This window comes from Panthera tigris, chromosome A2 (assembly GCF_018350195.1).
Source record: "Panthera tigris isolate Pti1 chromosome A2, P.tigris_Pti1_mat1.1, whole genome shotgun sequence".
Classification (NCBI taxonomy): domain Eukaryota; kingdom Metazoa; phylum Chordata; class Mammalia; order Carnivora; family Felidae; genus Panthera; species Panthera tigris.
Window position 1 is genome coordinate 46,518,491 of NC_056661.1, and position 18,307 is coordinate 46,536,797.

Here is an 18,307-nt window from a genome sequence, read left to right on the forward strand (position 1 = left end):
AAAATGCTGGGGAAGCTGCCGGGGCAAAGGGTCATGAACCAGCTTGACCGGGGGCAGGTTACCCTAAGTGTTCTCTATTAGGAACCTCCAGTGGATCAGCCATGCCTTGTCTGACACCGTCTGCCAGCCCCACCTTTCTCTTCTGTGTGGCCCCTGGCTTCCTCACTTGGAGTGGCAAGCATTGCTTTCTCAGAGTCTCAGTGGGGGCCCAGAAATCGCTTCACCTGAGGGTCTACAATGACTTAAACCAGTGATTCTGCAGCTGGCTTTTCTTAGGGATTTCATCAGAAATGGGTGCGGTTCTCTATGCTGGCGAGGACCTGTCTTTGTTACACTGTATCATCCAAGAACAACTATTAACCGAGTCTGGGAAGGGTAAGTGGTCACTCCAGCCCAGCTGAAGATTATATAATGTGGCCTGCTTTGGTAATGTCATTCAGAGCTCAAGAACAGAACCACTCTGACACCTAAAGTTGGGAGTCGTGTGGGTAACCTTCACATGGCTGTGTTGCCAAAAGAGAAATTCTGTATCTCTAAAATGGAATGCCGTAGAAAGGAAGGAACCTGACAGGGAGTCACTACACCTGGAGTCAAAATGTGGATTGCAGGGTTGACTCCACACTAGCTTTGAGACCTTAGGCTGATGACACCGATTTAGAATACTTTTGCATAATGCTTTCCAGCTTATGGGACACTTTGTCACACCCATTTGATCCTTACACGGTAACTCTGTGGGGGTAGCCCATGATCTCTTTCTCAAAACACAGAAACGGAGACCCAGGTTGGTTAACCAACCCATTCACTGGTGCACTGTCTATAACACACTGCGGCACTGTGACTTCAAGTCCTGAGCTCTTGATTCAGGCTATAACTCTTCCTGATGACAAACTCATGTCACAGGCTGTTGTAGAAACACACCTGTGAAATGCAGGGATACTGTAAGTGGTTTGAGTTCACTGTACTTTGGGAACAGAGGGAAGTGTGGATCCTTGAATTTGGGACTGGCCAACAAATTCCAGGTGTGGGATCTATTGTTTTTAATAGACTTTATTTTTTATAGCACTTTTAGGTTTACATACAAACAGAGCAGAAAACACAGAGTTCCTGTACACTCCCCCCTCCCTGCCTCACTCCCACCCAGTTTCCCCTGTTATTAACATGTTGCATTACTGTGGTATGTTTGTTTCCATTGATGAACCAAGATGACACATTATTATTAGCTACAGACAAGAATTTACATTAGGATTCACCCTTGGTGTTGTACTTTCTATAGGTTTTGACACATGTATAATGCCATGTATCCACCATTACAGCAGCAAACAGAATAGCTTCACTGCTCTAAAAACCCTCTGTGCTCCCCCTGTTTATTCATCCCTCCCTCTCCCCAACCCCGTGATCTTTTTACCATGTCCATACCTGGGATCCATTTTTTAGTTTAGTTTTTTCTGAATGTATAATCATTGCTATAAATAGCTTTTAGAGTCATTGAGCATAGAGATCATTATCACCGTTGTTCACCGAAAGCAACAGATTTGGGGTTCTATTTTTTGCTGTGATTTTAAAAAAGTGAGCTCTACAGATTATTTTAGTCCTGTTCAGTAAAAAATAATCACCCCTCCCTACAAAAGGGGCAAGTGATTTAAGGTTTATTAAGTGTCCTATATTCCTGCTTTTGGAAAGTTAAAGGATGATCTTCAGTCCTCCCCTGCCTCCTCTGCGCTCTCATCCCCGGTGTCCCTAGGCATTCTGGGAAACCCTGGTGTGTCCTCCTGCTTGGTAAGCTAAGTAGAAACACACTTGCCGTCTGATCGAAAGGACAGTGTTTACCTTCTTTGATCTCCTCAGAGGGGACTATGAAGGAAAGAGAAGCCCCAGGTCTCTTTCTCCATCATGCCCCCACCAAAAAATGTCAAGTCTCCCGTCAGGCTATAAAAGAATAAAGGATTCAACAGTAAATGTTCCATTGTTTACGTGGTAAACTAAACAAGACTACCTGAGCAGACTTTCTCTGAGGAAGGTGACTGATTACCTCAGTAGTCTTTCTTAGAACAGCCTCTTCAGTTGAACCTGGGAAGAAGGAAAAAAAAAAAACTCTTCTCAGAATGATTAGCATTTGCATCATACAATCCAACTTCCTCTCCTCCTCCTCTCTGTCTCTGTGTCTCTCACTCACACACACCCTCCCTCTTTCCAGTCAAGGACATTTCAAGAGGTCAGTACCGCCCCCGTGTCTAAAACTTCAATGTTTGCCTTTGCAGGGACTTTTCCAACTTTACCTAGAAAAGAACTAACCAGAACTTTAGCACTTGTGGTCAGCGTGCTTCCGGCTGTGGCTTCAGTCAGTTTGTCTGCTCTGACAGAGGAAGCACTTGCTGTGACGGGAACTGCACGGGCTGGATTGTAGAAGGACCGGGGCAGACAGTGCCTAATGACATTGGTATGTGAGATGCCAGCAGCAAGGAAAGCGAGGGAAGCACGGAGGGATGTTTCAGACCCAGAGTGACAGATGATGCTGACAGACTCTCAGTGAACCAACAGCCTCCCCCAGCCCCACCTTCCTGCGTGTGCATGCGCGCGCACGCACACACATACACACACACACACACACACACACACACACACACACACACACACACACTGAATTCATGTATAAACAAAATGCTGCAGTTGAAGATGATTTTCTTTAAAAGCGCAGAAGCCAGGACACTGAGACATATTTCTGATCTTTACTACAGATAAAGGTAGCATTCTGCAAACATTTTGAGACCTTCAGACTCTGACTAGCTGGAGAGCCCTGCGTGACAGGCTTCACTGAAGTCCTGTAGCATGCAAGCAAGCGTGGCATTTTGTATGAAGGTGTGAGCTCAATACAAAGTAACTGGATTCAGGTGTGCTCTTGGCCCCTCCACTAGTTATTGGGGTAGCCTCAACATTTTCCATCAGAGATTCAGATCGTCTACAGAGGGGGAGCGTGTCCGAGAGCAACCTTACCCTGCGTCCCAGCATATCCTCCTGTGCAGGGCACCCAAGCAAATGGAAGTTGAGAGAATAGTTTGGCTAGAATTGCTAATTTTAGCCACTAGGTACTCCTTGGTAATTTGAGATTTGACTTAACAGCTCAGGGTAATGTTTTAATTAAATTCCTGGCAATACCTAGAACCTCAGAATTGGGGATTTACGTACGTCAGTGCAGAAAAGCTAATAATACATGCCATCCGGAGTACCTGAATTTCTGCAGTCGACCTTGTTTCCTCTGGTTTAGGATTTTAGTGGGATTCCCCCACGTTAGACTTGATTGTTAGATAGTAGAGTTGGAGGAAGGCATCGAGGGAGAGCCTGTAAGGTGGTAGGTAACCAGTCACTATCTAGACCAGGAAATCCTTGTCCTAGCTCTACAATGAAGGATTCTCCTGAGATGCAGAATGAAGGTTTATCCCTGGGATCAGGGCACATGGCCCAAAGTGGCCTTAGGCAGCAAATATGACACTTCTTTAAAATCTTAGATTTTATTTTGAAATTTTGATTTAATTTCATGTTATGTCGCAGGGCAAATTTTGAGTTCAATATAAAAGTCTTTTCCATAATTCATCATTGAATGATACGGACACTCTAAGAAAGATGCATTCTTTTCTGTCTGTGGCTTTATGTACTCCTTGGGAAAGGCCTTCATGCTCCAGGGTTACCGGTATCTCGTGTACAGAAGCACAAATAGAGCAAAAACAAAGAGGATCTGAGTCCATCATCTTCTTCACCATGGAGACAAGTTGCACAGATGCCAGTAGCAGCCATCCTGATACTGGTCGGCCCCGTTCACTTGATCAGCAGGTTCTCATTAGGCACCCACAGCTCTGGAGTCCCTCACAAGTGAAGAACCATGCCCTAAGACCTGCCCCGTGACTGCAGGCTGTGCACTACAGCACCTTGGGGGCAGGGACCTGTCTTGCTTCAGACCCTCAGCACTCAGCCCTATGCCAGGCACAGAAGTGACACATGTTCAGTAAACAGTTGTTAGGTGAAGTTTGTGCCTCTTGCAATTTGTTCAAAGACTTCTCTGAAATCCTTCTGTGGGAGTCCAGGAATCAAATCTGCCAAAGACGGTGGGAACCTACAATGGAAAATTTCTTTTAATCTGTAGTCATTTGGTCACTTGCTGTTGGAATACAGCAAGAAACTGTTGCTTAAACTTTAATCTGTGTGCAGACTCTTGCATCGATTTTCTGTATTCTTTGGAAGACTTCATTAATGTGTGTTGGAAATGTGTGTTGTCTATTCTGTGGGGGGCTTGCTAAGCAAATGAACATAGGAAAAATTTGCAAGTCAGACTTGTGATGCACACTCTAACCAGTTTACACAGTTGAACATTAATTTGCAGGTCAGTAGTGAAGTAGCTACAGGTGAGTTCTGCCACCTGCTAAAGTAGTGTGTGCGTGTCCCTCTCCCCGCATCTGGGCAGGCGGGCTCACAGGGGCTCCAGGTCACCTCTTTGCTTCTCCTTCCCTTGGCCGCCCCCTGACCCAGGCCCTCTTTCCGTGCCCCGAGTTACTCCTGTTACGTGCATTGGTCTGTCCTACACCTCGATCACGTATTCTGCAGTCTGAGCTGCCCCCACTTCCATCCAAACTGGTTTCCTCCCTGGGCCAGCTCCACTTTGTTGAGAATGCCCTCATGTTTGCATTTAGTTTAGCCAAGCACTGACCCTTCAGGTCCATGCCTTCGCCCAAGAGAATTCCAACCAATCATCATCACTGCTGGTCAGTTCTGACTTTGGCCCTACTCTCTGCCACTCATTCGACAGAGCATAGCCTGCTTTATCCCATTCTTCTTTTGTAATGTGTATGTCCACGCTCATTAAATAGCAAGTGCTGTGATGGCAGAAAGCCTATCTCATACTCAGGTATGAAAGCCATTTCCACTTTAACGAGGTCCACGAGGCGGTGACCATGTATATGTGGCTCACTGCTCTACCCTCAGCACCATGCACATAAGTGACCACTCAATATAGGTTGAATATGTTGTTTTTAAAACATGTCCTTCCAGAGAACTAAAATAATGCTTTAACTTTTTATTTTAATCCAAAGAACTAGCAAATACTTCACCTCAAAATACACTAAATATTAGCAGTATACAGTTCATCAACACCAGATAATTTTCAGGGTCCCCTTTGAAATACAGGGAATTTGTTAAGTCCCTTGCTCCCAAGGACAAGTTACTTTCTCTTTCAGGGCTCAGCTTGCTGCATTATAGACACAGCAATGGTGTTAGTGATCTCTGAACTCCTTCTTGGCATGACATTCTGTCATGTCCCAATGGACGGTGTGTCCAATATGCACCTCTGAGTCTGACAGTGTAAGCAGAACGTTGGATCTTTCCTCTTCAGCTTGTTCTCCTGGGAGGAGATCAGTGTGTGAAAATTTATAGCAGTCACTGTGGGTCCGTGGGGCGTCTCATAGCTGGGCTGGCCTTGTACGTGTGTGATCTTACTGCATTAGTGATTTGGGCTCACAGTTTCATCAACCCAGCCCACACCTTCTCCTCCCTCCACAGGCTCGTTCACCCTAGTGGCAGTAAGTAAGCACCAGCCACTGCGTCCTATGTGTGCCCTTTTCTGAACACTTAGGTTCATTCCTCATGTAGAGTTGGACACTGAACATGGGATGTTTCTTCAGTAGGAAGGTGTGCCGTGTCTGAAAGACACCAGAGCAGTGAATATAATCAGTGACAGGTTACCTTAGCTGCCTTTCAGTGGCAATGCCAAGCTTAAATGTTTTCACGTATCTGTTCTCCTCATCTTTGCTCTAGACACACACAGAAAACTGATTATAGACATAGAAACAGCTCAGATTTTTAGGCTGGTCATCTTTGGAATATTTTATGGAATGGTCTTTTTGCCCATAACACTGTGGGGGGAGACTGATGAAGATGAACACAGGTTGATGTTGTTGCATGTGAGTGACGTGCTGATCACAGGGTGTTTGGTACAGTAAGGTAGAGATCATTTTCTCCTCAGCAATCTTTCTCAGCCACTGAGGCTCACCATTAAAGCATTTGCTATGAGGGCCCATGTAGGCAACAGAGAGGGTCTATCGTTCCTCCCTTCCACAAGTATTTATCAAGTGTCTACGATGTTTTGGTCACTATACTAAGGTAGTTCCTGCACTCATGATGCTGAAGGGCTAGTGAGTTCCTACTTACCAGACTCCCCAGATGTTTAAGCAAACATTTTCAAAGACATGTGATGCCATGTTACCAGTGTGGTATGCCTTCTTTGTAATATTTTTCAACTCGTTCTTACTTGACTTCAATATTGCTAAGTTGTCTTGGTTGCTGTTTGATACTTAGACATGTCTCGTGGAATTTTGTCTAAGTACGCTGATGCCTTCTGTATATGCCAGAGGTTGGCAAACTCCAGCCTATGGGCCAAACCCAGTCTGCTGCCACCAACACTCGCAAATAAAGTTTTATTGGAATACAGCTATACTCATTCATTTATGTATTGCCTGTGGCTGTTTTCGGGCTACAACAGCAGAGTAACTGTGACAGAGACCATATGGTCCACAGAGCCAAAGATATTTACTATCAGAAAATACTATACAGAAAAATTCTGCTGACCTCTGGTGTATACAAAGCAGCAATAACAAATTGTGTGTGTGTGTGTGTGTGTGTGTGTGTGTGTGTGTGTGTGTGTGTGTGTGTTGGTAGGGGGTGAGGGGATGGCAAGGTTTGTGTTAGAATGTCAATTACAATTTATCTTGATAAGTACAAAATGGTCTCAGTCAGAAATGACACCAGATAGTTATGGAACTGAGTCAATTTTCTCAACCCTTATCTTGTGCTGATTAAGCTTTTACTATTCATTCCTGCCTCTCTGTACAGAACTTATCTATGATGCATACTTTTTAGGAGAAAGGCCTATGTGGGCAGAAGGAAGAGAGGTGGGAGGAGGAGTCTTGGCCCACTTGTTAACCAGCAGTGAGAAAAACTGTTTTCAGGTGTAAGCTGTAGATGTCAAAAGAAAGGATGGAGATGGACAGGAGAGGAGACTGAATGGGCCTTTCTTATACCAACTAATGGCACCTGTCAATGACGTCAAGCTGGGAGGAAAAGGAAACAAGAATAGAAGAGTAATTTCCGTAAGCTCACAGGGGAAGTGAACAAGAAGCCCCTTCCCCATTTTCGGCCTCCTGACAATTCCCTACCAAGCAAATGTGCACATACGCATATCCGGTAAATGCCAGAACACTTGGGATCTCAAAATTCATTCCACTTTCGGAGTGTTTGCAAATCATTTTCCAAGTATAATGCTTTTAAAAATACACGGCACAGTGTGAGGTATCTAGAGCAGTCACATTCATAGAGACGGCAAACAGAATGGTGGTTGGCAGGGGTGAAAGAGTGTTTAATGGGGCTGGAGATTCACATGGGGAAGATGAAATTCCCGAAGTGTAGAGGGTGACGACGGTTACACAACACTGTGAATGCACTTAATGCCATTGAACTGTACAGATAGAAGTGACTTAAATGGAAATTTTTATGTTCTATATATTTTACCACAGTTTTAAAACCCACCACTCGTTAGCCAGGTCACGCAGTGGCTACACTCCTATTTACAGATTGGGGAAGCTGTTCGGAAACCTACCTTCTCCCCTGCATTTAGTTCTAAAGGGACTGCTAAGAACTGAGGATTCAATGATAATCAATTAAAAAGGTATTAACTGAATGGTGTTGTAACATGCACAGCACATTAGTCCTGGAACAGAGAGCCTAATGAAAGACAGCCCAGAGACAAGACGGCATGGTAGCATCGCCTTTCTCGTCTGTACTCTTGGAAATGACTTTTTTTTAATGTGGATTCTAGGAAAGAAACCTTGACTGGTTCCCCAGGATGAGAGCCATGTCCCTGGTCAGCAGTGACTCTGAAGGGGAACAGAATGAGCTGAGGAACCTGCAGGAGAAGCTGGAGTCCACCATGAAGCTTGTCACTAACCTTTCCGGCCAGCTGTCAGAATTAAAGGATCAGGTAAAGAAAAGAAACCCCATCTGCCCGCAAACACACATGCACGTGTGTGCCAGACACTCACTACCCCCACTCACTACCAGACACACCAGATTTGACGAGGCGAAGTCGTCAGTAGTGCTCAGGTTAAAGTGCTGACGTTTCCACCATGTGGATGTAGAAGAGGGATCCGGGCCACGGAGAAGAAACTCACCTGGTCTCCCCATTTCCTTTCCACACCCCGTCACTGCCCTTTCTCAGGATGAGCCCCTGACACTGTTTCCAGTGCTGCTAGTGCAAGGTTTTAACGTGAAAAACAAAACCAGAAAATGGGAAAATGCAAACGACTTCAGGGAAGTGCTGTACAGAAAACATAACCTGCAAAGCCATACTCTTTTTACTTCACTTACTGACAGACTAAAAGCTGTTTCTAGTTTTGCTTTCTAGTCTTCAAATCTATCAACTCTTCACCCAAGATATTTAGATTCAGCATGCTGGGATAAACCATAGTCGTGGTAGAGCTCCTTCTGGTTCCTTTTTTGGCCAAGTCCTTATTGAGTGACTACCACAGTGCAGGCATTATGCCAGGTGCTAAGGATAAAACCACAGACAATATGGACCCATCCCTGCTCCCTACAGAGCTTAATAGTCTACAGAAGCACTACTCCATCCTGCTCCCCATCCATCCATAAGGTAAACACTGGTCCCTTTAAGGAAGTGGGAGGAGGGGGAGATTTGTTCCAAAGCCTGTGTACTTTGTTCCTCCTTCTGACCCCCTTAAAATGAACACTCACACTGTTACCCAGTGGTTATCCACTGATGGGCTGCAGCTGTGGGTCAGGGACTTGCACCTGGGTGGTGAGCAGGTGCTGTGCTGAAGCTGACTGGGATAATCCAGTACAGACGTGGGAACAGGTCAGCATCCTGTAAGGTTTTTTAAAGCTTTTTAATCAACTCCACGGACAAGATGATAAATTTTGCACAGCAGTAGTGATCAGGCAAGGCTTCCCTGGAGCCAAGTTGCAAGATCTACCCACAGGTGATTTTCAACCCTTAGGCATACAACCAGTGAACACCCCGTCTGAAATAAACTCTTCTTGGACTTGGTTTGCAGAGAACTTTTAACAATTCTACTTGGAAATGTATTTCTTTTCCAACTAAATTATTCCGAACTATGCCCCCAGACACCATTTGTCCTCAAAGTTCTTTTCTTTGGCCTGTGTTAAGATGTGAATAAAAAAGACAAATGGCCACAGAATGGCTTGGTTGTGAAAGCTGTCTCTAGCGCTGAGCGTGGTAGCCACCTAAAATGAATAACCTAGAGGAGTAAAACCAGGAAGATCTAACTCGATTCCCTTGCTTCCTATGTCACAAGCTTTCTCCCCATCCTGTGACACACTTGACAAATACTGTAGAGAACCACACTGGCTGTAGCAAACGTGCTCCCCCTGCTCCTGTTTGCCCCCCTCAAGAGTGAGGCGAACTTGTTAACACATCCAGCAGTGCTTGCTCTAGTTCCTGTCCCCCTTTTGCGAGACCTGTGGCTGTGAGAACCTTAGTTAAATCAATTGTTGTAAATAAAAACCTTAGAGAAATCGATCTAATACAGACTTAAATAAAGGAACTGTCGAGCTCCTATCACAGGTGTGGGGTGGGCCGAGGAATTAGCAGGAGGTGTCGGAGGTGAAGGAGGGCACCCAGGACCATGGCTGTCCTGTCACCTCTCCCCTCCTTGTACGCAGGAGGGTAGTGAGGCACACAGGAGGCTCGTAGGAGGCCTCTCTGGCTCTCTAGGACACTGCCAAGGCTGGAACTCCTGATCCTCCCGTCTGGGTTTGATTTTTGTATGCCACATATATTTTTGTTTTCATTTGTTTTGTCACTGTACCCTGTCTGCCTTTCAGGTTGTTTAGATTCTTACTCTTAAAAAAAAAAAAAAAAAAAAAAAAAAAGCCTTTAAAGTTTCAGAAACTGCATCACACACTTAAACTTCTTGGCGTTGCCATTTCACACAGCTGTGCATAGCAGAAACTTGGCATGTTTAAAAGCCGAGGTAGAATTGTTTCTATTAAACCTACATTTTAGCTTAAACAAGATATGTGGAACTTGATTGCATATGGACTCGGGTTCATTAAGCAACATTAAAGCCAGTATGGTTTAAACTGCTTGGTTTTGGCCCTTTTTATATTTTCTGTTTTAAAGTTGGCAGTTGGACCCACCCCTCAGAGAGCCCTTCCCCTGTGAATGAATATAAACTGTTTTTTCTTGGAAGACATTATAACCTAAAAAGAGGTATGAGGAAACCAGTAATGTATTCTCCAGTGCCTTTACGAGCATTGATCTGCTTAGGTTTTAAAAAGGTGCCCAGGAAAAATTCAGCACAGCTACTTTTATTGGGGAAATGTGTTTCTTTCAAAAGGAGTTAGTCAGCATTTTCTTTTGATTATGTAACTTCTAACAAACCTTTAAGCCATTTAAGAATCAACTTAGAAATTTTGAATTTTATTAAATTTGGTGAAATAGCAATCAAAGATTTTTTAAATTGTTCTGCATAAAAAAAATCATGCAGAGATGTTAGAGAGTGGTTGGTTCTTAAATGGCAATTGTAAGAATTCCTGCCCTCTGAGGGAAGCAATTTTTTTGAATTAAAAAATAAAGTCCAACGAATGATTAATGAGCAAGAAACTCTGTGATAGATAACTTTTCAAAATGGCTATGAAAGAATACCATTCACTGGTAAAAGTGCTGGAAAACACAAAAATTGCTTCATCACTGAGATATTTTTTTTGATCTTCTGGTCCAAAAAGCGGCATAATGGAGCAATGATAGTTTAAATGTGAATGTCTTTGGTTTTAATCTATACTGCTGTTGACCTCTTTGGTGATTTTTTTCTTAAAATACCAATTTGAGGAGAAAAAGTTCTTGTGAAGGATAGAAGTGAAAACCTGGTTGGCCGTGTCACTTATCCTACTCTTGCCAAGAGCGGTTGATTAGAATTGCTATTCTAAGTATTACTTTAATGATGCGTCTCATTTTGAAGCTTCCCTCCCAAGAGGTTCTGAATACTAAATGTGATTCTCTTACATTTTTATTCCAAGGAGGAGAACTGATGTAAGAAGCTACTTTTTTTTTTTTTTTGGCATGTTTTCTTCATAATGCAAAAGAGCAAGTATCGAGAGAAGGCTTCACTTTGTTGAAAATGTGACTGGCTTCGTATGGGACAATGACCCTTATTTGTTGTTATTAGGAATACAAAAAGTGCTTGAAAACTCAGATCACATTAGCATGTTACCGTGTTTGGCACTTTTCATGCCAGAGGGTTATCTGGTGAATATTGATTGCTTAAGGAAGGGAAAATAACAAAAGAGGAGTATAACTGCCTACAGTTAGAAAACGGAATATTAAAGTTTACTCAGTGCCTCTGTTCCTTACACTGTTCTGGAACCACGAAAGCAACTGCCCTCTAGGGGGTCCTATAATCTAGCAAGACAGACAAAGAAATAGACTGGACAGAATGATACCGCGTAAAAAGTGGAATGACCCACCCAAGACATGAATACAGCTTGAGGGAGCACAGAGAAGTGCCATTGAGTCCTGTCTGAGGCTCAGAGTAAGGAAGGACTTGAGCCTCCAGATTCTCCTGTCTTACCAGTAGGTGACTTTTGTGCTAACAGAGGAACGTAGTCGGGGTCCTCCTGGGAAAGGAAGCAGCATGAGCAAAGGCATGAAGGCGCATGGCATGCTCCAGGAATGGCACTGTGTTCTGATTAATTCAGTCCATTCTTTGAAACACCATTTAGGAAATAGAATTGCGAGGTGGCGCCCTAGGTTCTGGGGTTAGAAAGATGCATACAACCTGTTCTCTTCCTACACCTAACAGTGTAGAGTGGGAAACAAGATGCATCTGAGACTTGCGTTGCGGTTTTTTTTTGTTTTTTACTCGGTGTTTTAGGCTCATTGTTAGAAGCATGGCTGATTTTAGAGTTTCCTGGCTATTTAGACTCTGAGTATCCGAGACCTTGACAGGTCCAAGACAGGAAAGCAGTTTTTCGGACTCAGGAGATGTGTTAGAAACCAGATCGTGGCATCCACGTGCTGTTGGTGAGCAGTCAGTCCCTTGCCAGCCTTCTGTTGTTGAGGCCAGTTAGTGTTTTCAGGAAAGATCTTTCCGATGTTTGGCTGCATCTGATTTGTAAAACTGCAATATTCTTTGCCTCTTGTTTAGACTGAGTCAAAAGAAGGAATGCTAAAATTCAAGCTAGTTTTTATATTCATATAGATATGAAGAAGGCGGCTCTTTCAAATGTTTATCCTCCGCTAAATGGGAATCTTCAGAATTTTAAACATATCTATCACAATGAGATCTTTCACGCTATCCCAAATAGATTTTTCAGTATTCACCTTGTGTATATGGTTACCTTAGGTCAGAATCTGATGGATATTTTTATTGAGTCAGTTTTGCTTCAAATATCCAGAGAGGATACTCCAAGAATATGAATGTTTCACTTTGGTCATTACTTCCATTTGCTTTGATAAAGGGAACAACAACAGATAATATGCTTTAAAGATTATTATACACACACACGAACAGTTTATGTGTGAATTATGTAGGTAGGTAGGTAGAACTGAGCTCATAAAGCCAAAAGTTATGTGAGAATATGCACTAATGGGCCAGGGAAACTTAACTGGCTAGCAGTGTTGAGCTTGGTTTTTTACAGGCCAGATTGACACCTTTGTTTTGTTTCTTTATCGTCATTGGATTATGCCCACTGTCACAAGGGCTAAATCCTTTAGCAGTTGCCCTCTTCTCATTTATTAGTCACTTAAAAGATATTCTGTTTAAAAGGCCATGGTTGATCAAAACAGAATTCAGATAAATTTGTGTGCCTACTGTGTACTCAACTGTAGAGAATCTTTTCTAGGATCTTAACCTTCTTTGAGAAAAATGATGATATATGGACCCAAAATAATTTTTGGGGATGTTCAAGAATATGAAAATACACCTAAAGTGATCTTTGGCCACTTTCCGAGATAACCAGTGGAAAGTTCTTCTGAAGCATCAGTGTGGTCCCAGACCAACAACATAACCGTCACTTGTTACTTGTGAGAAGTGCAGATTCATGGGTCCTACCCTAGGCCTACTGAATCAGAAACTCTGTTTGTGGGCCCTTTGATCTGTGTCTTAACAAACCTTCTGTGTGATTCTGGCTCCTGCCAAAGTTAAAGAACCAGTATTCTACGGAAACAGAAAACAAAATTAGATAGGTATATACTAGGTACTTGAAATTACCAGGAATAGGACTGCCTGAGTAAATAATTTGGCCACTAACCTACAACCAGTAGGGAGTTTTAAGGTTTAAGAGGGAGGGTGGGCCATGTGGTCATTATCTTAGGAAGGCAAACCTAGAAAGTTAGAATAGGACCAGCAATGAGGTGTCAAGTGATAGTTGTAGACAGAAGTGGGAAGGGTGGTGTGCCCATCAGCTTAAGACTCGTCTGTTACAGGAAATACAGTTGTAGAGGCTTTTATATTTAAGAGCATGACTGAATAACCAACAGATTGAAAAGAAAAGCTGATTTAACCCACAGGTATGAACACATATGCAAACATCTCAAATGCAAGTAATTTATAGAAAAATTACAGAAAAAGTTGTAATAGCCAACTTTCACGGTTGAAAGGCCTCAGTAACTTTAAGCAAATATTTAAATAAAGTAGCCATCAATAGGGCTTGAGGCCACCAAGATTCCTAAATCCATTAGAATGCTTGAGATTGTTAACATTGGATTCCCTCTCTGGGTTAACTGCCAAGGGGAAGGAGTAGGAGAGTCAAAGTGTGTGTGGGTGTGTGTGTGTGTGTGTGTGTGTGTGTGTCCGTCCCCTTCCCTTCCCTTGGGGGAGAGGGGGAGGATCTAAGGGATCATACTGTGAAGTATCAGACAGTAAGATTATTGCATTACTGATTATATTGTAATCTAATTGTGAATTTATCCCATGTGTCAAAATCAGGTTCTCTTTCCTCAGCTGAATCTGTGTAGTGGAATATATAACACTTAAAAGATTTGTCATTCATCTAGAGAAACTTTAGAGGCTAGCTGGAATATCCTAGTTCAATTCTTTATAAAAAGCTACTTTTTGCAAATACTCCTTGTAAATGCCCAGTATCAAATCCAGAGCCAGGACGCGCCGGGTTAAGAAAAATGTTAATGCAGAGAACTAAATGTGCCCTAAACTACCTGGAACAGAGCTAGCTGCCCATCAATATGAGACGTGATTTAGTTCAGCAGCCAAATGAATAGTAACAACCTCTTGTTTGGCGTTTTGAAAGCACTTTTTCATTTGACCCGTGTTAGGAAAGGTCGTTCATGACCTTAAGCAGTCCTGGGTCTGTGGGTGGCAAAGAGTAGACCCCAATGAGTGCCAGAGCACTGTTTATGGCATTTAGTCACTCTGAATCTCAGTGAGATGTGAGGACATTCATTTTCCAAAGTGAACTGTATAATTTTTTTCTCTCAAACCAGGTTTACTCTGGCATCATTGAGTAATGGAATCAGGAACCCTTGAAACTCATGGATCTAATCCTGCCAAACCTAGAATTCTCAACACACTGCTTCTCTTGATAGTTTGGTGTGCTGACACCACCATACAAAGCCACCAATTTCCAATGAACCTTTCAATCATTTGGAAACGGATTTGATAAACAATCAAGAATCCTGTGCTTTTACCGTTTTTTGTTTCCTTATGAACAAATAGCAACAGTTCTGAATGCCACATTGCATGACTAGGTCACAGAATTCCCCATTCTGCCTAGGAAGATGTCCCTTTTGAAGTTCTGTGTGTTTGATTTAGTGACGGTACACTATTTGTAGAAAGTGGGTTTCAGTATAAACCATAACCACAGAGGTAAATCTATGGTTCAGTATATGATCTGACGTACAGGAAGTGTCTGGGTCTAATGATGAAACTTTTTAACTTTCCAGATGACAGAACAAAGGAAGCAGAAACAAAGAATTGGTCTTCTAGGACATCCTCCTCATATGAATGTCAACCCACAGCAACCAGCATAAGCAAATGAAATTAAGGAATCTTATTTACCTTTTTTAATGATCATTAGTGTGGGTATGGCTAATTAGTTCTGATTCACCCACAAAGATTACAGTAATGCTTAGTACATTTGTAAATAATCAGTTTTATACTGTATGTATATGATTGCTACTCTAAAGGTTTGGATATATGTATTGTAATTAGAATTGTTGGCATGATGAAATTTCATTTGTGCCAAAAATATTAAAAATGCCTTTTTTGGAAGGACTAAAGAAAGCACCTGATTTGCACTTGAACCAGATTATAGATTTAAACTATATGACATGTATTTTGTATTTAAAACTAGAATAGCCAGTATTTATGTTTTTTATAAAACTGTGCAATACGAATTATGCAATCACAATAAATTTGTAACTCCTGAGTGTCCTAAAGGGAGTGCACATCTTTGAAGCTGGTGTGTTAATACTATGTAATAAATGGTTAAATATCAAAAGATGCTGCTGCCAAAATCATATTAATAGTGAGTTTCAGGCCCCTGGGCATTTTGTACCATGTAATTATCCTGTGGTGATACTGTTTCTCGTTGCTCGTGGCATTAGTGCCTCTGTCTCATAGTGACAGTGCTCCAAGTCAGCATTCATTTTGAGAAAAGCAACTTTAGTTTCAAAGATAATTTTAAGCTTCTGAACTGATCATTTAAACTATTTCTTTAAATAAGAGAGCTAAATTAGAAACTCAGACTTTAGCTTGTGAAGTTAATGAGTTTTTTAAAAGGAACTTTTGATGCAACGTTTGGAAAAAATGCACACTGCTGGCCAATCAATGTCATCTCCCAGGTGAATTTTGGTGTCACATTATAAAGAAATGAATAATTGATGGTGTCTAGATTATCTAGTCCAAACAGTAGATTTTCTTCTTCATCTGAACCAACATGCTATAGTAGCTAAGAAGTATTAAAGTATATACATCCATATAAAGAGGAAATATCATCTATCCCATTAGAACTCCTAGTTGAACACTGACATGTTATTCTCGTGAAAGAGCCACGTTTTGGTTTTATTTCCTTGTCACATGATTTCTTTCCTTGATGGGTGAAAAGTATGAAAGGAAACTTTTATATCTGTCGCCTAGTTTTGTACATGGATCTCATTTTACAAGAGAATCTCTCTGCAAAAAAAAAAAGTTTAAAAATGTACTGAAAGCAGAGTTCTGAAATGAGTCAAGTTTGTAAATGCATATATAAAAATAAATATTTAATGATGCAGAATACAGTGGCAGACTGGTGGCTTTCATTTTGGCATTTCTTTGTGTCTTAACAGCTATTCCAATTACATATTTTCTTTGGGACCAATTTAAAGTACAACTGGTTTGGTCACCAGATTAATTCAGAAGATGCTTACCTGATTAGTGAGAACTCTGAGGAGATCTACTTGAACCAACAGCAAGGAGCACTTAATATGAGGTTCATTCATTCTTCTAGATGAGTGACGGCCAACCAGGCTGTCAGGAGCACCATGGCACACAGTGGTAAAGTCAGGAGTGTGCTCTGCTGAGGCCCCTGACTCCTGAGCTTTCCTGGGCATGGGGGGGGGGGGGGGGGCTTTAACTTGCTGTCTGCAGTACAAAGTTGCCGCACGCTTCCATTCATGTCCAGTGGTTGGAGTCCTTCAGCAAAACAGGCAGAGATGTTTCACAAAACTAATTCATCTCTCCTAAGGTGGTAAAACTTGTTCCCTCCTCAAGGCAGTGCCTGCCTGGGTTGCTCTTTTAACACAGATTCTCTCTATGCTTTGGTAAATAAGAATAATTACCACCCAATGTCGGCAACTAGGTCAGGATTAAAGTCCAGTGAAATGACTAGTTTCATGACCAATGCTTCCACTCGATAAATTTGATTAAAAAACAAGTGAATAATTTTCCAGTCAGTGCAGTGTATCTCCACAAAATTTTTCCATAAAAAGGCAGGCCCAAGATAGATGCACACTTGAATCCGTAAACCAAACAGCAGTCTGTGCTGAACCCCCTACTACATGCACTGCAGCCAGCAAGGACTTGCTCTTCCTTGGGATTCTCTTTGATCTGTCATGCTGCCTAGCACAACGTGACAGTGTGTGTGGTTTGTCTTCCTGGTCCTATCCAGTTCATCGGAAGGTTCTGCATTGACACGTCCACGTTGCAGATTTTACAGGTTTGTCGTGTTTCGTCTGAATCCTGTCACTTAAGATATAAATCTTCATTCAATGTGCCAGCTTCAGCAGAAAATAAATGGAATTGGAATGCCACTCCACCCTCTATGTGGTAGATCCTACCCTTGGAGTTTGGGCGTGAACACAAAGCTAGTATAATTGAAACATAAAATCTGAAGTTAAAACTTATATGGCCTTTGATGTGTAATTGTGATTTCACCTTTCTCCAGATGTTGCTTTTTCAACACTTCCATTTCAATGATGGAGGTCCAAGTCACCTTCAAAGTTGTCTGGTGTTATCAGGCTGAGTAACAAATGTGGTAATACAGCGCTAATACACAAGAAAGTCTTTTTGGCCTTCAATGTAAAAGTCTGCTATAGCCCCAATCCAAATTTCAAGATTTTGCCAATTTTCTTAACTAAACCATTTGTTAAGTCAAAGGGTCTGAGAAATTCCATTACACTTTTCTAACATTTACAGTATCTTGACCTTTGCTGCTTCTGTATATAAAACCGTGGTGATAAACCTTCTTTCCCCCCACCCCCTACAAATGAAGATTCTACTCTTTGCTGGATCCTAAAGCTTTAAATGATATTCCATCCCATAAAATTTTTCTTAGAACTCTGTTCTAGTCACCCCACACACATACAAAATGCAACTTCTTTTATTTCATTCTTTACAAATTTCATTCAACTTAATTGGTTTGTTTCCAAGTTCATGATCCTTATTCATTGTTCTTCACTCAGCCAGTTTTTTTTATTTGGTTGTACTTTCTGAAAATGGATTCCTTGAGTTGGGTCTTATAAAAACTGTTCTTTCATCCTGTTTAAATATTTCCTAACATAAATTATAAAACAAGCATGCTTTATTTCTGGAAGCTAACCAGCAACACAGTCTATGCAGTGAGGCAAACTAAACAAAGCTTTACTTATGTGCTGGTGGGAAATCATCAAGATCTTCACAGTAAACTAAGGAATTAACCTGTTAAAAACTCAATTTTAGATTTCTCTGTCCTCCTGAGCATGACAATGTATTAATGAGAAATAGCCTGAAAGTTTCTGACAGTTATTTTAAGGCTGGCTTCT

The 18,307-nt window shown here is 41.9% G+C and overlaps 1 protein-coding gene across 2 annotated transcripts in view; it reads left to right on the forward strand.

Annotated features, from left to right (window-relative positions):
* ITPR1 (inositol 1,4,5-trisphosphate receptor type 1) overlaps positions 1-16,302 on the forward strand; it is a 326,172-nt gene extending 309,870 nt beyond the window's left edge. For both annotated transcript variants that reach the window (XM_007076615.3, XM_015535056.2), the window contains 2 exons: positions 7,856-8,017; positions 14,972-16,302. In XM_007076615.3, coding sequence (XP_007076677.1) covers positions 7,856-8,017; positions 14,972-15,058 — 249 coding nt within the window. In that variant the 3' untranslated portion in view covers positions 15,059-16,302. The remainder of the gene's footprint in view (positions 1-7,855; positions 8,018-14,971) is intronic.
* Positions 16,303-18,307: the final 2,005 nt, after the last annotated feature.